The 22,649-nt window shown below is 39.1% G+C and overlaps 1 protein-coding gene and 2 pseudogenes across 1 annotated transcript; 2 read left to right on the top strand and 1 right to left on the bottom strand.

Annotated features, from left to right (window-relative positions):
• The first annotated feature begins 5,604 nt into the window (after positions 1 to 5,604).
• Positions 5,605 to 7,288, top strand: LOC140931444 (apolipoprotein L3-like; annotated as a pseudogene).
• Positions 7,289 to 10,957: 3,669 nt separating this feature from the next.
• Positions 10,958 to 13,312, bottom strand: LOC140931443 (nucleotide-binding oligomerization domain-containing protein 2-like). The gene is made up of 3 exons (XM_073381259.1): positions 13,273 to 13,312; positions 12,379 to 12,537; positions 10,958 to 11,652 (listed from the first exon to the last, which is right to left on the bottom strand). Exons 1-3 carry the CDS (start codon positions 13,310 to 13,312, stop codon positions 10,958 to 10,960), a joined length of 894 nt encoding a protein of 297 aa, XP_073237360.1.
• A 1,866-nt stretch (positions 13,313 to 15,178) lies between these two features.
• On the top strand, positions 15,179 to 20,585 carry LOC140931442 (uncharacterized; annotated as a pseudogene).
• Positions 20,586 to 22,649: the final 2,064 nt, after the last annotated feature.

Raw genomic sequence — 22,649 nt, 5'->3', positions numbered from 1 at the left:
AAAACAGTTCAGCCTAACAGTCTTTCAAAGTTGATCTCTGCTGTTTGCAACTTCAAAAATAATGCTCAGGAGGCATATTTGTTTGTCTCGAATCTCTGATTTTGTCATTTCCATGTGATTTCTTTGCTTACTCCATAGCGATTGAGGGTGAGTAATTGGCAAAATTAAACAAAATGAACTGGACTTCCATGACACAGCCCCTTTAACTGAGCAAAGCTGCACCGCGCCGATCTCGAAAAAAGAGACTGACTCACATATCAGATAGGTTTTCATGATATACCGAATAGACTTTCGCGTCGGCACGAAATGTTACCCCGTATAGTGTGAAGATAGCTATAGTGTGAATGAGTTAACATATATAGGTGATCAAAAAAGGTGACACCTCGAGTGATCTTACCTTTTACCTTAAAATTTATTAATTCTCTCTCCCTTTCTCTCCCCCCTTCTCTCTCTCCAATTTCCAACGGTCGTCCCTTATTTTACATTATTGATTAATAGTTAACGGTCGCGTTTTGTTTTCTTTGTTTTTTCATTCTTTTAGCTTCTGGTCCGAAACAGTGTTTTTCATGTCTAGGAAATAATGCGACCAGCTGCTCGCGCTCAAAGAGACGGCGGACCCAGATTTGCGCCAATGATTCATTTTCACTCGGTACTTCTCACTGTGGTGCTGCAGTGGGTAAATATCAGGATAGCAAAGGAAATATCGTGGATACCTTTGTTCGGGGATGCATTAACTGTGCTGGTAGGAAAAATAATTTTACCCTTTGCCCGGAATGATTGTTGTTACGCTAATTATTCTGATTAATTCGAGACTTGAAACTCGTAAACTAAAATAAGTTCGCATATTGACGATGGCTTTACAATGGCGCTGAAACGTAGATTTTTTACACTCAGTTTTTACTCAACAGATGATGTGTGAGAATATTCCAATATTGGCAATGCAATAGACAAAACGTTGTTTCTGGGCAGGAATTATATTTACAGTTGACTCTCTCTTAACAAATTTTAAACTTAAAACATTATATTTTGCAAACATAATTCATTACTTTATTTTTGTTTTCTTTCTTTATTTTTTCTATCACTTCTCCTGCCGTAAGGATCTGTTTACTGTTTTAAGTTTAAAATTTGGTACTCAAGATTTTACTGATCCAGGTCAAGAGCCATAATAGGACAGAGAGAGAGTCTAAGGGCGTTGGCTGGGATATCTTAATTTCAAAAAAGTTATTTTTAGAACTATGCGGACCACTCGGAAACAGTTTCCGGTAAACTGTTTGTATGTATGTAAATCTTTATTTAAACACGGGAAATCATCAGTTAAGCTTAAGTTAAAAACTAAAACTAATTACAACTGCTTTACATGATTGCCGTGTGGGAATCCGATATATCAGCTACCTTCTTGATATTTCGCTTAAAATGCTCAACGGATGCAGCGTTTTTTAAGTTTTTGGGCAAGTTATTCCATAACATGGCCCCGCTGTAAGAGAAGCTTCGTTTCAAATAATTGGTGTTTGGTTTGGACAGCGTCAGCCTTCCCTCAGAGTTTCTTAAGTTGTAAGCAGAGTGACGCTGAGAGAAAAGACTTTGTAGATATTTTGGAGCAAGGTCATGCATGGTTTTATACATCATTAAGGCTTTTTGTTTCTTTCGTCGAAGAGATAGCCTCTCCCAGCTGAGGGTGGAGAGAAGGTGGTTTGAGCTCGCATCAAAGGGTGATTTAGTAATAACTCTAGCTGCACGATTCTGTAATTTTTGGAGCTTATCACTCAACGGCTCTTGTCCAGGTCTACTAAAGATCCGGCTGACTCTCACCAGTTGTTGGTTGTGTTTTTGCCTTCACGAGTGTTTCTCTTTTAACAGATACCCCTATAAGATGGCGTCGCTGTAAAACGGACACCTAGAGTTGGTCCCTACCTTTCTCTACTCCCTTTATTTGACTCTCTATAAGACGGACATCTCTCAAAAGGTTGCTTATTTTCCATTGACGCGTTTTCGGCTACGCACGTTAACGCACGTAACTTTTAATCACGTAAATACAATTGAGGCAAGATAAAATGTGCTGAGCTTAAACGAGAAGTTGAGCGAGATTCAACCTTTTACGCTTACAAGCGACCTTTCATACATTGTCTCTATTTTATTCACCCGCGTAAAATTTACGTGCGTAAAACGCACGGAAAAAATACGCGACAGTGGAAATCCAAGCTAAGACGGACACTAAGTTTCCGCCTTAGAAAGAGTTGATTGTAGCTAATTCATTAAGGTTGCGAGACAGGAGGTTCTCATGCCGAAGGCACAAGCTAAAACAAATATAAAAGTTTTTTGGTATTATTCCCTTTTAATGACTTCAACAGAAGTCTACTTTTTTTGTTCTTTTTTGACCGATGATTACAGATAAAGAAAGCGGCTTGTGCGGCTGTGGGCGGTTTTTTCAAGGGAGACAGAAGGCAAAAATTGACCCAGCTGGAATGCGCAGTCGAGTGTTGCACCAGTGATGACTGTAACAAAGACATCATCCCAGTCTTACAAACAGGTACTTTGTACGTGTAACTGAAACGTTTTGAAACGAGTCTACGGTAATATTAAGATTAACTGAAAAACAATAAATAAATAAATAAACTGCGCGTAACAGAGCATTTTGGACCTTCGACTAGGTGTTTGGCTGTTTGTACTGAGGCACTCTTCCAAGTTGTTTTTTTATACCTCCCTTAAATAAACAGATTTTATAGGAGAACTTAGACTAAAAGATGAGGAGTTTTTTTTTGTCAGAAATACAAGACGTCATAATGCCCTATTTCGTCATTTCTTCAAGTTTTGGGTAAATTTTGCTCATTGATGAGGTAAGCGTTCAGCTAAAAGCTTAAAGTTCAGCTGCTCTATGCATGTATTTCTCGGAATAAAAAAAGAAAATTAGAAAAGATGGTTGTTTCAGTGAAATAACGTCACTTATGAACCGTGCCTAGGCTTAGCCGAGGCTACGAGTTTTATTTATCCGTTACCTTAATATATATATATATATTTTTTCAGGAATCAGTCCATCGCCATCATCAAGTTCCCCAAACAGTGGTCCATCACCAAGTTCAGTTGCTAGCAGAGAAGGTCACTAGGTCATGATAAGAGCTTTGCTCTTCTCAACTGCAGCTCTTTTTGCCTTTTATCAAGTTTAACAGGGACAGTAGCACACAAAAGCTCTGAAAGCTAAACGTAATTCACCTACTAAACTTCAACATAAATTGTACAACGACACCTTTCTGGCAAATATAGTCCTTTCTCGCTTGAAAAGTAATCGCCAGCGTAAAATCCGGCAGTGTTTTCTTGCGCTGTTCCAACAGATTCAGTTTTTGGTCACTATCGTGTGTGTCCATACGTAGATAAGCCTAAGTGGACTAAAACTCGATCCAAAATGATGTATGATCGCATGAGAGTATTTTAACACTGAGCTATAGGGTGTTTTAACTAACCATATCTCTAATTATAGCACTTTGTGTACAGTGGTCCATTAAACAAACGTGTTATTTCACGGAGACACTGCTTGCCTCATTAGTCTCGCTTGCTTGAGCAAAGCGAGAATCTTAAAATGCAATCGTCTTTTTTTTTTTTTTGGCGGTGGGACCTAGTTTGTAGACCCCGCGTTCCTAGCGAAGACCGTGGAAACTGGGGATAAGAATCATGACGACTTTCATTGTATGGAAATGAGTCTCGTGATGAGAATGCAGTTTATTTCGGCGATGACTGAAATGACGCATGTAAGTTTGGCAATGCCGTAATTTTCCTCGAATGGAGGCCCTTGATTTTCGTGTAATTATGGACGACATGCAGGCACATCCCCAAGCAGGATGAGAAAATATTATAGCGGGGAAATCCTCAGGATTTTGTGGCTTTTTAAGGCGTTACGTTTCTCAGAATATTGTCGCAATTACAGGAAATGTACGGTTAAATAGATTCACTTTGTTTTATGTATTTAATTGATAGATTTTCGCAGTTGTTACGATGTGAAGTCGTGTTGCACTTCATAAATACTTGAGATATGAAGTATCCACTGTCACGTAATTTTTATGTGCGCACGTGCGTAAAATTTTCGTTCGCAAATAAAATAAAGGCAATGTATGAAAGGCTGCACGTACAATTATGTAAGCGTAAAAGTAGAAACTCGCTTAATTTTGACGTTTAATCTCAATTCTTTGTCTTACCTCTATTTGATTTACGTGATTAAAATTTACGTGCGTTAACGTGCGGAGCCAAAAACGATTACTTCAGTGGTCGAAAAAAAAAAGAATAATCTTAATGAGCAAAACTTCAAGGTTTACTGGAAAATCAGGATCGAGGATCAAGGATCGAGAAATCAGGGATCAAGGATGGTTAAAAAGAACTTGAAAATAAAATAAATAAATAAATTGTGAATCAGTGATGATGTGGGCCGCAGACTGTAGATAAATTTCACAGAACATAATCCCGTTCGCTGTACTGAACGCTAAATTCAAGTAAACTAATCCGAGTCTGTCTGAGTCAGTGATTGTTTTGACATGAAAGTGAAATTTTCCGGTAAAATGAAACGCTTTATCCTGGTGATACTGTAATACAAGAAAAAACTTTTAACAGTTTTAAATTTTTAAGTGTACATTTGCTTTCAATACTCCTTATTTTTCTTGTAATTGTTGTATGCACGACCCCACCAGCAATGCTGATCTTTTTATCGTGCCATAAACTAAGGTTCTTACCTAACCACCTACCTACCTACCTGTTTATCTATCTATCTATCTATCTATCTATCTATCTATCTATCTATCTATCTATCTATCTATCTATCTATCTATCTATCTATCTACCTACCTATCTGTCTGTCTGTCTGTCTGTCTGTTTATCTATCTATCTATCTATCTATCTATCTATCTATCTATCTATCTATCTATTTATTTATCAATCTATCTATCCATCTAAAATGCATGCTGTGTACAACTCTAAACATTGTACTCTGAGACTGTACGGAGATATTAAAAGTAGATACTAAGTAGCTATGGAAAATGTCATTACTTTCATGCGATACTGATATCCTATAAAACGGACAACAAATTCAACAGGAATACGCGCGAACTGAATTAACTGTGTGTTGTATAAGGTTCTGTTCAACTTACACTTTTTTCCTGTGCTGAACATATACTGTACCGAGCCGTATCTTGGTCCGGTACAAAGAAGCTATGTATATTTATACTGACAGAGTCATGGGCCCCTGATACCGATAAAAATCATCGTTCAATTTTTCGAGTGTAGAATCCCTGAAAGAGCACTCCTCAATGGAGCAATATCAATATGTAGAAGGTTTTCAAAGGTTTCACACCGGTTTGAGGCTAAGATGTGCGACCTATCTCTCCTTGCAATTTTTACTTTTTGAGTATATACATTATGACATACAACACTCGTTTTGTATTCCAAACGAACAAGTAGTATAACGGCACCGGGGCCTTTGACAACAAAACTCATCTCCAAGCAAGCGAGACTCAACGCTACTAAGAGCGTTCTTGTTTGTAGTGGTCTGTGATGTCACTTTTGAGTCTGACAGATTCTAACACCACGATGATTCCAAGCCGTTAATTGCAAAGCAACAACAACAAGATGCTTTTGTTAACAATAAAACATTACATTGAAGATGTAAAACAGTGAATAGATGATAATTAACGACAAAAGCACTTCCCTGTGCTTGGCTTTTGTTTTTGCTTCCCGCCTGTTCTTGTAAGGCTTTCGATACCCAGGTGAGAGGCGGGGGAAGGGGACGGGGAATTACATCTTTTACCGTTCATTAAGAGAAAATACGCATTCATTTGCGTCAAACGGCGACTAATAGTGCGATGATACATTCATTAGCGCGAAAAAACGAACATTTGCGCATAAATCAGATTCAACAACGATTTTTCCATTTTAATCAACATTCAATAACATTTCGCTCTCCATTTCGCAGAACTCTCCACTATCTAAACGCCTGGAAAAAGCTAAGAGCTGACCGCAGGCAGGTGAATGCCACTTTTTGTTGATCGCAACATTCAAAACGCAAAATAAAACGCAAAATAAAACTGAAATGTAGCTTCTACTTTTCTATGTGAATTATTGTGGCAGAGAACTTTAGCCAAGAAACATAGAGCTTTCTTTCTTTTTTTGGCAGTAGCTGTACCCACAGAGGTAAAAAACAAGGACGATACCAGTGAGATGCTCGAAAACCGCGAATCATTCATCGTTGACCATATCACTGCGCAATTTGATCAACTGCGCAAACTTCGAGAGGAATTACACGACGCTTTTCTACGCTGGATACCAATAAGAACACGCACTAAAGAACAATTAGAAGAACTAGCCACAAAGGTACATGAACATCACAGAAAGGTGAATATCTCAACCATAACAGGAGCATCCATGGGTACCATATGAGGGATCCTGTCAGTTGCGGGCCTCATTGCCGCACCCTTTACATTTGGGGCAGGGATCGTAGTGTCCCTTGTTGGGGCAGGAATAGGTGGCGCGGGAGGACTGGTCATGTCTGGTTCTTAAGTCCTTGAGATAATCTTAGAAAAGTTAGGACTCAAAGAAGTGCAAGCGGCAATTGAGGACAATCGTGAAGCTTGTAGTGAGCTCCAGGAACAGTTAGACTCCTTGGAGAACTTCATCTCTAGCTTAGCAGAGTTCCTTAAACCGCTGCATGATGACGCGGTTTTGCTCAGAGAGTTAGAAGGAAGTGGATTTGAATTTCTTAGTCAGCGGATATTCTATGAAGAGATCGGCACGTCCACCGAAGAGAGAGTAGAATTCGGTGCCAGGTTCTTCAGAGCAGCCACTTCTGCAGCCACAATATCCGCATCAGCGGCCGCTACTGCAGGCGCTGTAGCCAGAAGTGCGGCTATTGCGGGGACGCGCGCAGCACACGTTGCTGGTTCTGTAATCAGCGCCGCTCTGTTGCCGCTGGATATCACGTTACTGGTCAAATCATCTTTGGAGCTGCATCGTGGATCCACATCTGCTGCTGTACAAGATATCCGGCGGATTCTTGACGAACTTGAATGCCCAGATAGAGGGGAGATCGAAGGTTTGGTGGAGAGCTTCATTGATGAGAAATTTACCGAGGCGTACAATAAGATGGACGATGATAAGGAACAGGAGCAGAATCGAGACAGTGATGATAGTAACGAGCAGGATAAACAAAATGATGACGTAGATAAACGACAAGGAACAGAAAAGGAAATATTACTTCCAAGTGATAGTTAACACAAAAACAAAAAGGTTTTGAAAATGATAGAGATATTGCTGCAGACGACGCTGTTACAATAAATAATAAATGCACGTCAAATTTTCCCCTTCCAGGATGTAACGTTTTGACTCAAGCAAAGGAAAAAGTTATACATGTTGCAGTAAATGTAGTAAGTGTATCGTGTTAATGCGAAGAGTCAAATAATATTAAAATGTGTATCATAAATGACTGGCTAAGTTTGGTGAACCTACGATCCCATGAGTCCATAAACACTTATACAAATATCTAGAGAGGGCGGAATAGCTTCCACCTACACTCTCTTTCCTTGTTATCCCAGAGCGGATTAGGGAGACTACTCTCTCTTCTCTCATGTGTTGAAGTATCAATTGGATTCATCTTGTGTGATCATGCCCTTAATTCTCATGACCACTCTGTTTATAAAGCAGTGATATTAGAAGGAGAAATTTGACGCTGATCACTCTTAGGGCTTAAAGAGTTTCTTTCGTGTTTAACTCTTCCCCCAAAACTGGAGGACCGTTGCGTGACGACAAAGAGAACTGATGAATACTAAGACTGGGTCACGAAACCGCGTAAAGAAAGGATCATTTTGTCTTAAACATGTTCAGGGTTTGAAGGACTCCGCGGCACATCCGCACCCAAACTTCCCTCAAGTGCGTCCCCCCCCCCGCCCCCCGCCCCAGGATAAAAACATGCGTTTTTTTAACAGTACCCTGGTGCTAGTTTCTCTTTACCGGGAATCTTGGATTTAAGCTTAATTGTTACTTCTTATGTTAGCAGGTGTGTTAGCCAATAACAAAAGTCAATAACAAAAGCGGTCGCTGCAGTTTACAGTTTCTGAAGGTGAGTTGGTGAAATCTTGCCTTCTGACTCCGGTAAGGGCGCTGATTTCAAACTATTCAGGGCAGGATTTCTTGTTACTTGATCAGCAAAAAAGGTTTTTAAACTCAACTAATGGGGAGGCCCTTCCTTTATTCAGTTATTGGCCAAAATCGAAGCTCTGCACTTTATTTTGGGTAGAAACAACCGATCCACCTTGAAACTACCTCAAGTAGGTCTGGATCCGTTACGGTTTATATACAAAGCTTTACATCTGAGCCGAAGATAAAGTATCTGTGCGGTAAAAGGGGGTGCATACACCCCTTTCCCCTTCCCGTGCAATCCCCTTGCTAGACCCATCTCTGCTTTTTCTGTCCCAAAAGCAGTTTGCCCCGCATTTTGGTGGATGCACAGATTGATTTAATAAAAAGGGAGGCCAGGCCGACATCTATAATATTGGTCTAACAGAACTTTAATCATATCAAAAACTAAACTTATATACAAGGATGAATAATTACAGGAAAGCTAAACATGATGTATCAGTCACCTTTAGAAAAAGCGATAACTGCAAAATAGAATTCTAAGATGACGCTTACTGTAAATCAGTGAAACCATGATTATCACATTATACTAATAACATTCCTAAAGGAAAATGTCTTCATATGTAGCTGTATGTTTAGTTATCTAAGTTGAATATATATAAATGTCCATCAACTTGTTCTAGTCTTCATTATGGGTCATTAATACACTTTTTTTTTTAAATCACACCCTGTTGCTATGTAAAGCTATAGTAGTGACCAAACAAATTTTCTCTTCTCACAAAAACCCAAACTATTATTAAAAAAAAAAAACAATATATAAACGGATACCTAAGAGCTTCGAGATTGCTTAGAAGTTACCTGATTGCCGAACTCAAAATACTTAACTTCTTTTAAAAAATCGAAATATAATGTCAAAGAATGTAGCTCAAATTATTGCTGTTCAGAAAAATATATTTACACATGCTTAGATAAATACTTTATAGTTTATTTTCTTTGCTTTTGCTTGCCGGGTTATTTAGTTATCTCTAAGGTCTAAGATTTGTTTCTTCTGCAGTTATTTCGTGTGACTGCTGCCAGTGAAGCGTTTTATACATCCATCAGTTATCTTATTGAGCCTTAAGTTTAGAAAAAGCAACATTGATTGATCTTTAAGTTGTTTAGTTTGTAGTTAGTATGGTGTTAATCAGTTATCTGATTAAAAGCGAGGTTTAATCTTTTTAGTTCGCAAAAACCCTGATTGTGTTGGTTGCCAGGTAACAACTTCGCAATCTCAATACATCCTAGCGACTGAAGGTTGTTGCTCCAAAAAGTGAGAAACATACTTTACAGTTTATGTTCATTGAGTTTAGGAGATTTTTCCCTTTATCAGTTATGTTGTTATTCCAGAGGTTTAAGCTGTTTAGTTTGCAGTTTGTGTGTGTGAGTGCTGTACATAAATGTTTAACTGCTTCATCGGTTATTTTGTTACCTAAGAGGTTTAAGCTGCTTAGTTTGCAGTTAGTGTGTGTGAGTGCTGTAGATAAATGTTTAACTGCTTCATCAGTTATTTTGTTAAACCCGATGTTTAAGCTGTTTAGTTTGCAGTTAGTGTGTGTGAGTGCTGTACATAAATGTTTAACTGCTTCATCAGTTATTTTGTTACCTAAGAGGTTTAAGCTGTTTAGTTTGCAGTCAGTGCGTGTGAGTGCTGTAGATAAATGTTTAACCCCTTTATCAGTTATTCGGTTACTAATAAGGTTTAATTTTTTTAGTTCGCAAAAACCCTGATTGTGTAGGTTGCCAGGTAACAACTTCGCAATCTCAATACATCCTAGCGACTGAAGATTGTTGTCGGTTAAATCAAAATCCAAAATTCCTTCAACAGATTTAAGTGCATGCACTAATGCTAAACAGTCGAGAGGTGACAGGTTACACCGCCTAAAATCAAGCACATTACAACCAATTTTCACCAGTTTCTTTTGAACTTCTCGATCAGAGGCATTGTTCTCATACATGCAATTGAATAGCGTCACCACTAAATCCCCGTCTTCATCAGCTGGCCAACAGGTCCGCGTCTCAGTTCGTTCCTCTGAATCTTCATTCATCTTGATTTCAACTTTGTCGGTAACAGTTTTTGAGGGAAGAAGGTTGCTGAAAATATCTGTTGATTGTTCTCCTTTTTCAGCCAGTAGTCCAGCCACAAACTGCATCACAACCTTCCACGCGCCATCCTGGATGTGATCAGAAACTAACTTCTGCAGGTCTTCGGAACTGTACGTGTCCACCAAATACTTCGCCGCCAAGAACTCCTGTATCGTCAGGTGTAAAAAGCAATATTGCGGTCTTGGCTCAGCTAAAGGACGGTCTCTATTATCAGGTAAACGGTGAAACAAGCCATTACTCTCTAGGTCTTTAACTTCGTGTGATTCAAAAATTAGTTTTCCCTCTTTAATTCCATCAAAGGCAATTTTTCCCAGACGTGCAAACACATCTTGCACATCGGAGGAAAGTTCCTTAAACTTCTTTAGAATAAATGGTTGACCTTCGGCTTTATCGTGGCGATATTGATTATCATCGTAACTAAAGTAAAACATCTTGATTGCAATTGAGTATGTTTGTGTCAGTCTTCCAGTAGTGTTACCAAGCAACTCTAACAAGCACGAACAAATGATGTAACAATTCACAGCAATGTAGCAGAAGGCCAGAAGGTTTAAGTTACTGGTGATGTGTTGCTTTATGGTTTCCGCTTTGTCCCCCTTTTTTGTAAACTTTTGTACATAATCTTCCACTTGTTCAGTTGTAAATCCCAGAATTTCAACTGTTTTGTCAAAGTCAAGACTTCTGATACATGACACGGCATTGGGTCTTGTAGTCGTTAGACTGTCGCACCGGTAAGAATTTTTCCCGATACTATTTTCTTCAACAGCAAATGGACAGGCATCCTCTCTTCTTCACTGTTTCTGTACGGAACGTCATCTTCATTGATCTTAGTCCTACCAGAATATTCGTCAAATCCATCAAAAATCACCAGTACTTGTTCTGGGTTGTGAAGGATGTAGTTCCAGATATCTTCGGAGAGAGCTGTTGAATACTCTGAGTGATCTAGAAGGTCGCGAAGATTTAGGGCTTTGTTTATAGAGTTAAACATCCTCAACTTAATGAGGAAAGCGACATTAATATCTATTTGTGATTTCTGTGTTTCACTGATTAAATTATCGGACGCCCAGTCGCGAAGAATCTTTGTGCTAAACATGGTTTTTCCAATTCCAGGACGACCGACAACAAGAATCTTCTGCTTTTCAGCATCGAAAATATCTCCTGGCCGTGTTGGTCGCAAATTTTCATTGGCTTTGTGGTACTCTTGTAGTTGTTCCAATCTGTCTCCAGAAAAGTCACACTCAGCTCTCCCCTCATAAACAATTAAATTGGTGAAGATTTCGTCAAGCTTCAGATCTCGTTTAGGTCCTTCGCCTAGTTTATGAAAAGGTGATTTAAGATCTCTGTAAGGTCGTTCGGTGACTTCTCGGACATGTTTCTTCATGGTGCTCAACTCTTGATGTTGCACTTCTGCTGGAGAAGCAATTGAATTTGATTTGAGATAATAATTATGGAATTGCAGGCCCTCTATCAAACTTTCTACATTTCTTCCACGTAAATAGATATGGAGAGTCTCGCTAAATATAAGAAACGCAAACGTTCCACTTACAATGATCACGGCATAAGCCCAGAAGGTTTTCTTAACTGTTTGTTGATTACGGTCAGCTCCCGAATGTTTCAAGCCAACGAATCACGCGAGATATGCAGCCAGGAGGGGGGTCGAGCCAAGCTTTACTAACTACAGTGGAACCCCGTTAATGCGACCGCCGTTGGGCCATAAAATCCTGGTCGTAATAACGAGGTGGTCGCATTAACGGGGTCTTCAAAATAATAAAATGACTCAATGGTTTTTACGTTTGGTTTGAAAGAATATGGCCGTAATAACGAGGTGGTCTTATAAACGGGGTGGTCGTAAGGCGGGGTTCCACTGTAATTAAAGCCACGGTTTGAACCAGTTCAGGGCAATTATTTCTACATGTTTTCTTCGAGTTAAGATAAATGATAGTATGGAGTGTTTTTTGATCACTTACTTTTTGTTAGACAAATTATTTCATTTTATTCTTGAACTGAAAATTTTGTTTCCCTTCAAGATGCATTAAAGTAAAAAAGTAAAATAATAATAGAAAAAGTAATGAGTCTGAGAGTCTATAAAAACAATCAACAGACTCTGGCCTAATCTATTTTTGACCTGATTTTTACCTGGTGTTTGTGAGGTATCTGTATCAGAAGATTCTTGTTTGGAACTGCTACCTGATGCAGTTTTTGAGGGATCTGTGTCAGGAGATCCTTGTTTGGAACTGCCACCTGATACTTGTGACGGATATGTATCGGGAGATTCTTGTTTAATGGAACCGTCACCTGAACAACAAATAATGTGAATGAACAAGACTGTCCAGGCTAAAAATTCACCACCACATTTACATCGGTGCAAATTTTCATAGGCTCGATTTTCGCCGTCTCCCGGGTCCGGTCTTATTTTCCCGAACAGCGGCTGGTAATCGAGCCTAAAATTTTCAGAGATAACAGAAATTGTTATGCTCTTTCAATATTTGTAGATTTTATGTTATTAGCTTCATCAGATAATAATAAGCATATGTTAATGAGGCCAAAAATGTAAACAAGGATTCGCCTATTGGCTATAGTCAGTTCGGGACGCCTTTGGTAATATGAAAGGAGAATCTAGCAGCTGATTAAAATTGTTACTTGTGGCTTTTTTCCAGCCATCTATTTCATTACAGTCTGAGGATGGCAAGATACAAAAATTATTAACTGCCTATGATTCGTCACATCCATAGGCAGATTTGCTTCAACTTAAAGAAGCATAGGGTGGCGAATGCAATGAGAAGTGTCAAGAAATGCAAAGGATTTTTCTGGAAATTTGTAAGTTTTTATGAGTTTCTAAAAAATTGATTAAGGCTGTTTGACAGGATAAGAACTTTAATTTGCAACTGGATCAACAGGGGGACCCGCCGCGGCGGGGGTAATATCCTTTGTCAAAACTGGGAGCCCTCAGGCAGGAACAGGGGACTTTGCAGGTCTGATATGGTAATAATTACTCCATCAGGCCTGCAAAGACTCCATTGTAAACTTTACTCATTTCCAAGCGGCTTATGGCCACGTTGATTAAATGCATATATACATCTAACTGTTATTATAGAGCTTAAACAAAGATGTGTTTGAGCGACGCACATCAACCGGAAGTGTGGCATTTTTCCTTTCAAAATGCCTTAAAGCTACCAAATTTGTATTTGTAAGTGTCTTTTCTCTCATAGAGATGATTTGCCTGGAAATTTGGTCAACATCACGCCCCAACATTGCAAAAAGACCACTTCCAGTTGACGTTCATCACTCAAAATTGTGGTTACTTAAGCTCCTAATAAACGGATGGGGACAAATGCAGTGGGGTAGGGAGAGGACCTTTTAATACCACTATTTCAGTGTCGGCGGGCTTAAGCACTATAGACTATAGACTTTGAATGGGAAGCACCTCAGTGTTTCCTTTTGCCCGACCCAGCTTAATCAGGCCTCTTCTGATAATTGCAGAGCTTAGGCAAAAGAGAGCCATTGAGTCTCTTGGGTGGGGAGGAAAAATTGTGCGTACCTCTGGGAAAACCCTGGCTACGCGTCTGGTATGTAAATGTGGACGTTCTTGTTTTGCAGCGCTTTGTCTCGTTTCTTGGATTAAAGAACGAAGCAATTTACACTTGTGTACTGTCCTTGTTTCGCAGGGCTTTTGTCCCGTTTTATAGCTTTACCGTGCTTGTTTCGACTCGTGGCTTTAAGCGTGCCAGTCTCGAATTAGGGCCCGGGGACTTCGGGTTTAAAGAACGAGTTAAGTTACGTGTGTACCGTGCTTGGTTCGACTCGTGGCTTTAAGAACGACTTATGCCGTTCGCGTAGCATGCTCGTTTCGACCCGTTTCGGCTCGTTGCTTTAAGAACGACTTATGTTTCATGTGTGCCGTGCTTGTTTCGACTCATGGCTTTAAGAACGAGTTATGTTTTTTGTGTAGCATGCTTGTTTTGACTCTTCGCTTTAAGCGTGCCAGTCTCGAATTAGGGCCCGGGGACTTCGGGTTTAAAGAACGAGTTAAGTTACGAGTGTACCGTGCTTGGTTCGACTCGTGGCTTTAAGAACGAGTTATGCCGTTCGCGTAGCATGCTCGTTTCGACCCGTTTCGGCTCGTTGCTTTAAGAACGACTTATGTTTCATGTGTGCCGTGCTTGTTTCGACTCATGGCTTTAAGAACGAGTTATGTTTTTTGTGTAGCGTGCTTGTTTTGACTCTTCGCTTTAAGAACGACTTATGTTACGTGTGTACCATGCTTGTTTCGACTCGTGGCTTTAAGAACGAGTTATGTTGCATGTTAGGCTTGCAAGTCTCGACTTAGGGCTTAAAGAACGAGTTATGTTACACGTGCAGTGTGCTTGCTTTGACTCATGGCGCGACTAGACTTCCTGAGATTCCATCGGAACAGATGTGTTTCCAATGGATCCGATCGACTGCATCGGACGACCCTCCTCAAAGTATTGTTTACACTTCCAGTTTCATCTTATGACTAAACTTCCGGTAACTCAAGTGTACTCTACTGTGCTTCCGGTTTCATTTTTCGACTAGACTCCGTCTCGATCCGTCGGACTCCAGGTTTTTTCCACAGGAATCTGGTCAAGAGTATTGGACATATGTGCGAATTATTGGTTGGGAGGGTTGGGGGGGGGGGGGGGGGGGGGGGCTAGTAACCTTTGATAATAAGATCAGTTAAACGTGTGGTCTTGACTTTGTCTTGAGGGATTTAGAGGCGGTGAACGTCGACAAGCTAAGCAACCTGATGTGGCATCGCGATCTGAAGAGCGCTTGACGACTGAGGCCTGTCAGTAACCTTGACGAGGACGACGATGATAATGACAATGTTGATGATGATGATGATGATGCTGACTTTATGCTGACAATTATGAAGATTTTGATGATGTTGATACACTGAGAAAGACCAATGCACACTATGATGAAGATGAAGATGATGACAAAGATTGCTGAAGATGCTGACGATGATGTTGATGACGCTGATAATGACGATGACGCTGACGATTATGATGACGATGGTGATGATGATGATATGAAAAGGCGGATGCTGACGATTATATTCGAGACGATAACGATGATGCGGGCGGTGGTGATGACGATGGTGGTAATGATGATGATGATGATGATTATGATGCTGATAACAACGACTGATGCTGACGATTTAGTTGATGACGCTAACGACGACGATGATGCTGACGATGATGATGATGATGATGATGATGATGCTTATGTTCTTGTACTCAGATCAAGAGACCCCGCAGCTCAGTAAATGGCCCTGGCGTCTTTACCTGGTAAGCACCAAACACTTACCTTTTTCCTTCTTCAATAGCTTATGATTTTAGAAAGGATAAATTAAGGATGCAATAATTAGCAGTTTTTCATTTGATTTCCAAATAGCCATTAAACATTAATTTCCTTTGTTTATTAATGAGTTTGAGAACTGCAAAGGAAGAACAGAAAACACAATCTGGTGTAAGATACCATGCGTTTCAAACTCCATAAATTAAAATGGATTAGTTTTGCTTAATTCAATTGTATACCAAACAAAATAGAAGTGGGAATAGACATTGAAGACACGCACCTGCCCCTACGATAAATTTAAGGCTATAAAAAAATTCACCACGAATATACTCTGAAGCTGTAGTAAAATAAACCTGGGAGAGTCTTACTTAAAAATTGAAGAAAGGTGATTCCAAACTGTTTCGTCCCAACAGCACCCATGAGGAAAAGAGTGCAATTCAAGAGTCCATATATCATACTGGAGAAAGATTTTGGATGTACTTGCACGACTCTACCACCCTACGTGGAGGAGAAACCAAGCAAAGATGAACTTTAAACTACCATATTTAAGTAAGGCCCATGTTTTAACAGACTGCTTTTCGCACTGCTGTACCCTACAGTTTCGCCAGCAAACACTGATCGTTATAGAAAACGGATTCAGCCAATTTTATAAGGTTTAAAACTTGACAGTTTATTCTTCTACTACGCCTTTATCCCATATATTTTACTTTGTAAACCGGCGAGAGAGAACAGCAGCCAGTTTGAATTTTGGCCTATATGTTCTGAGGAAGGAGTAGTAACATTATTCTTGGTCGATGAATCATAACGGTTTAACGCGCATTCGGTGCCAACTGAACTCGTTCAAAGCAATAATGAAAATAAAGAAATTGAATTGTGGTTGTTACCTCAGAGTTTGTTGAGCAAACCCTATGGTGTCACCATGGAAATAAGACTTTTTCAGCACTACTTCCTTGTAGCAACAATCATTGTTTAGGATTTTACGAAATAGAAAGCAAGATAGTATTCAAAAATTAGGTATGGCATTCTTAAAAGGATGTTAGAGTTAAAGAAGTGAAAAAAATCCATATTTTATTTGTTCTCATGGAATAAGGTCAATAATGTAACAAATGTGTGAGCCATGAGGTAAAGTGAGAAGGCTATTTTACAATTGGCAAGATCATTAGAGAGATGTAGAATTTATCAATTCGAATTCGAACGTAACAGCGCAACTTGGAACTTCTGAATTCTTCTTAATTAATGCCACTGACTTCGCTGATTTCATAGCTTAACATGTGACATAATCAGCAATAACCTTCAGTAATGCATGAAGATTTTTAGAGGTTCCAAGGAAGTGTTTTGACTGATCTGAATTTGTCTGAAGAAATAAAATTTAAAACTGTGGCTATCTGCCGAGTGAAAGTACAGAAACATAGCTTTCAAACCTTTACGTTGGTTCAATAAACCTAATTTTAATTTAGTTCTGTAGGCACAAAAACAGAGATTCAGGTTAATGCGCTCGTAAAGCCCTGTGATATCATTGCTTGCGCACGCTTGAAACGGCGGCAGTCGTGAGATGATTAAGTCGCGCTATTCTAGTCTCAGCCTTGCCGACTCAACAGCTCAGCGGGCAAACGGATTTTTCTTTTCTTTTATCCTAGCAAAGCTAAGAGGTTACTTCTAGTAACTTATTTATTTTATTTACTATACTTTACTTATTTATTTAAGCTAGCAGGCCTTAAACCCCAAAGGCATCACCATAGCACTGGTTGGGGGAACACGGTCCCTATTTTTTCCAAAATTGGTTTTTCGGGGTTTACGTGTCCGGCTGTGGTGTTCTCGTATTTTTATTTTTATTTTTGTATTTCTTACCAATAAAGTGTACTTTCTTGGGCTTCATAGATCGCGTGTTGGTTTCTTTGGTTGTTCATATGTAGGGAACGCAAAATAGTTTGTCAACTAGAATATGATCACGTTCTTATCGTAGGGTAACTAAATTGATTCAATAAACTCCTGTAATTCTTTTTGTTTTACGAAAGGTTGATAATCTAAATGTTTCAGCGACCTATTTGCCGCACAGAATACTGTTAGGTCTCATGAGCGAATGCTGTAGCTCATTTTGCCCTTGATCTAAATCTCTCCGAATTCACAATACAAATCATGAGGGGCACCCAACGACTGTTTTCTGTAAAGTATCTGTTCGGAAAAGCACGATTGCCAAATCTTTTCTATTGCTTGAATATGGCTAAAAATTTCTAGACGAGCTTTCCATTCAGGTACAATTTTCGAAGCTTATCTAAACAATTCCCTAAGATTTTCTGAAGTTTAATTTTTCATATTTTACTCCTTATGTTGGGGTAATTTTCGTAGGAAACCTAAGATTTTCGGATTCAAAAATGTGATGGAGAGAGGAATAAGAAAAATTCTCACTTTCGCAAAACGTTGTTCAACTGCATCTAAAATTTTCGGAAAAATCTCACTGAAGCTCTTGTAAGTTCGAAAAATTCCCCCAGGATGACTGGCCAGATACAAATTTTATAGCGCCGTTTACAATGCATTTCTAGAGATCTAAAAGTACTGTGGATAACCTAAAGAGACTTTTCAATGCATTTAGGAGGAAACCGTCATTGGGTGCCCTGCCTAATCTGTTTATTTCTTCTTATTATTATTATATTTTTATCCAGAAAAACACAAAATAAGCTGTTGTAATTCCTTCGAATGCAAAGCTTTTAAATTAAAGACAAGGAGATTATCTCTTTGTTCGAGTGCGAGAATATTAGCTAAAACAAACTTTCTCTTATAAATTGATGATAATCTTCGGGAAACGCATTACTAAATTTGATTAACGTCAACTGTCTCTTCGAAATAGCCCTGCGCAAATCCAATAACGCTGAAGAATCTTTCGGTTTTCGCGTCTGCCCTCACTTTGCCCGGTGGAAATCCAACAACGCGTCATTGAACCTCTGTCTTGCTCCCCTTTCTTCGCTTGCTCGATCTTGTCGTACTCGAGAATTCTGCGTGCATCGAGTAGTCCTTGCAGCCAAGGAAGCTAATCATCATTGAACTGTTTCCTCGAATGCCGATCGTCTTGATTGTTATGAATCTCACATCAATAGCTACAATAATTGCATATCGACTCAATCAATTTTGGATCAGCAGAGATCCATTATTAACAATCACATTCCTTCAAAACGAGGATTTAAGTTAGCTTCACTAAATGTTAACAAACTCTCCACGCATATTGATGAAATTAGAATTTTGCTTGCCGATAAGTGCTTAGATGTTCTTGCTATTCAGGAAACTAAACTAGACGCGTCTAATAATAACTCTGATTTTTATATCTGTGGCTACGAATTAATTCGAAGAGATAGGCTTAGCGATGGTGGCGGAGGTATATGCTTTTATATTAAATCAACAATAAATTTCTCCGTGCGGACTGATCTCAATGTTCACGAGCTTGAAAACCTGTGTATCGAAATTCGCAAGCCGAACTCTAAAGCTTTTATTGTTGTCAATTGGTATAGGCCTCCTAACTCTCCAATTGGGCTATTCTCACATTTGGAAATCTTATTGCGAGACTTGACCTAACAAATCTTGAATTTTTCCTACTTGGTGATATGAATGCCGATATGGCCTCAACCAATTACGACAACAATGTCCGTCAGCTAATAAACATTGCTGATATTTATGGCCTCCACCAACTCATTTCTGAGCCTACTCGGATAACAGATAAATCATCTACTCTGATTGATTTAATTTATACAAATTGTCCTGAGAGGGTAGTCTGCTCTGGAGTCGCCCATATCAGTATTAGTGATCACAGTCTTGTTTATGTGTTTCGTAAACTTTCCATTAACTTCCGAAAGGGTCACACTTCAATAACGTACAGAAACTTTAAAACTTTCAATCGTGCCAAATTTCGTAACGATATCTGCAATGAGAACTGGGAATTTTCGGCTCCAGCTCTTGATCCCAACCAAATGTGGACAGAGTGGAAAACCAAATTTTTACAAATTGTTGACAAACATGCTCCAGTTCGAATTAAGCGCGTTAGATCTAAAAATTCTCCGTGGATTACTGCTGATTTGAAAGAACGCATGCATAATCGTGACACACTAAAGATCAAAGCAATCAAGTCGAATGATCCGCACGATTGGGCCAATTTTAAAAGAATGCGTAACAAAGTTAATACTGAAATTAAAGCTGCTAAAGAATTATTTTACAACAATAAGTTTACTGAAACTAATGGCGACCCGCGTAAAACGTGGCAAATCATCCACGATCTTACATCTCGTAAAGCCGCTAATTTATCGATTAGAGAAATAAATCTAAATGGTACTTCTATATCTGAACCATCCGACTTGTCGAATGCTTTCAATGATCATTTCTCATCAATAGGACCTAAACTTGCTAATGACATCCCATTATCTAATAACAATGACCACTGCCATCGGAAATATGTCAAAGCCATTAACAATAGATTCGAGTTCCGCCCTACTGATAGTGGACAGGTTTTAAAACTACTGAATAAACTAAATAAGTCTAAAGGGGCTGGTCTCGATAAACTATCAAGTCGGCTTATTCGTGAATGTGCTGACCTTATTTCACCATGTATCTCGATTATTTTTAATTGCTGTTTAACTACCGGCACATTCCCTGATGACTGGAAATTAGCCGAAGTAACGCCTATATTCAAGCAGGGTGATAGAAGTGATATGAACAATTATCGCCCAATTTCTGTGATCTCAGCAATAGCAAAAGTCTTCGAGAGAATAGTTTATAATCAGCTTTCTTCCTATTTATCCGAAAATAATATTTTGTCAAAATATCAGTCTGGTTTTCGATCCTTTCACTCAACTGTAACCGCTTTGCTCGAAGCCACTGATAATTGGGCCTTTAACATAGATCGTGGCTATGTTAACGCTGTTGTCTTTTTAGATCTAAAAAAGGCATTTGACACAGTCGATCACTCTATTTTATTATCCAAACTATGTTTATATGGAATAAGGAATAAGGAATTGCCTACAAATTGCTTTCTTCTTACTTAGAAAATCGTACGCAAAAGTGTTCTGTCAATGGTGTCCTTTCTAAAAGCTGCACTTTAACTTGTGGGATTCCCCAGGGGACAATACTGGGGCCTTTGCTGTTTCTCTTATACATTAATGACTTACCTAATTGTTTATCTAACTCGCAACCAAGAATGTACGCGGATGATACTCACCTAACATATGCTGACAATGACATCTGCTCCCTTGAGGCTTCTTTAAATCAGGACTTGTTAAATATAAACAATTGGCTCATTGCCAATAAATTGACTCTCAATATGACTAAAACTGAATTTATGTTAATCGGATCAAGACAAAAATTGAATAGTCTATCCGTTCTCCCAGACTTAGAAATTAATGGCACACAATTAAACAGAGTCGATTTTACTAAGTCTCTTGGTGTATTAATTGATGAAAATCTAACATGGAGTAATCATATCAACGCTATATCTAAAAAAATCTCTTCTGGTATTGGATCTATTAAACGAATAAGTCGCTGTGTTCCTCCTGCAACTCTACATAATATCTATCATGGGTTAGTTCAATCACACTTCGACTATTGTAGTGTTGTTTGGGGTAACTGTGCCAAAACATTGTCTGACAAATTACAGAGACTTCAAAATCGTGCTGTCCGCGTCCTTACCCATTCTAGTTATGATGCTGACGATAACCAACTGCTTAAAGAATTAGGCTGGGACAATTTAGAAACTCGACGTCAAAAACTAAAGGCTGAGATGGTCTACAAGTCCTTAAACGGCCTCGCACCGAATTATTTGTCCTCGAAATTCATTCAACGGAGTGATGTGATTACTTCTTACAATTTGCGCGATTCTGATAATAAGCTTGCAATACCATTGCCGCGTACTAACCATTACAAAAATAGCTTTGCCTATAGTGGTGCAGTCCTCTGGAACAGTCTACCCTCAGCTGCTAGGCAAGCAACATCTCTAACTAATTTCCGACGATTCTTAATTAATTCCGACACGGCATTCATGTAAAACAGGCTTTAATTTAGTTTACTTTTCCTTAATAGTTAGCAATATTTTAAATTATAGAATATTAATCTGTATACATAGTTTCGTATTTAAGTTGTAGCTTTATATTAAATTGTTAATGCCTGATGTATTTATCGGGTCCGGTCTTTGATCCTCCCCGAAGAGAGACGGCTGGACGCGTGACCCTTTGACCTTGTCTATGACGTAATTGGAAAGTTGGCAATTTAGGCGTCACTGGAAGTGAAACCGGTCTCCAATTTTCTTATTTATTTTGCTCAAAATTGCATCAAGCGCTCCCTTACCCTCCCATTTGCACTAAGAGGTCATGTGACGTAGTTTTCATGAAAATGAAAGCTATATGATTTTGCCTTCGAAAAACTATTAGCGGGTCATATCTTAAACAGAATAATAGTGATTTGGTTCTGCATACCCGCACCATTTTCTTAAAAGGAGGGGGGCGTTGGGGTCTATAAAAAACCGAAAAACCGCTCTAAAAATTACCCAAAACCGAAAAACCGCGATAGATTTCGATCAAAACCGTAAACCGGACACAAAACCATCAAAACCGAAGATTTATACAGCTCAATTTTCACCAAACCCTAGTCTAGATCAAACGATGGTGATATGTGGAACATGCGGACTACACAATAGCACATCATCATTCTAGACGTTAATATCATCAAAGTATCAACACTATCTATGGATGCTATGGTCTTAAAACCGGCATATCTGGCCTAGGGCCCTCTAGGAGAATTTACAAAGATCCTCGATTGAATGGCAATAGAGGACATAAGGGGAAGTTTTGCGTCCGCGAAAAGCTCTCCAGGTGTACACCCCCATTAAAAATCCAAAATCCCACATTCCAGTTTGACCTGGATTGACTGTAAAATAGAAATATATAAAGTAGCCAAACATGTGACTGCACAGAGACCAACAGAGGAATCTAACCCGGGAAGGAAGTTAAAGACAGACCTACTGTACGGACTCTCAATGTGGTTTTTGTGGACATCAAAACCAATTACAAGCAGACTGAAACCTTTCGACTGATATACAATGTACCTCGTGCCACCCT

This window comes from Porites lutea, chromosome 3 (assembly GCF_958299795.1).
Source record: "Porites lutea chromosome 3, jaPorLute2.1, whole genome shotgun sequence".
Classification (NCBI taxonomy): domain Eukaryota; kingdom Metazoa; phylum Cnidaria; class Anthozoa; order Scleractinia; family Poritidae; genus Porites; species Porites lutea.
The sequence above is the reverse complement of the archived record's forward strand: the minus strand, read 5'-3'. Positions and strand labels throughout refer to the sequence as shown.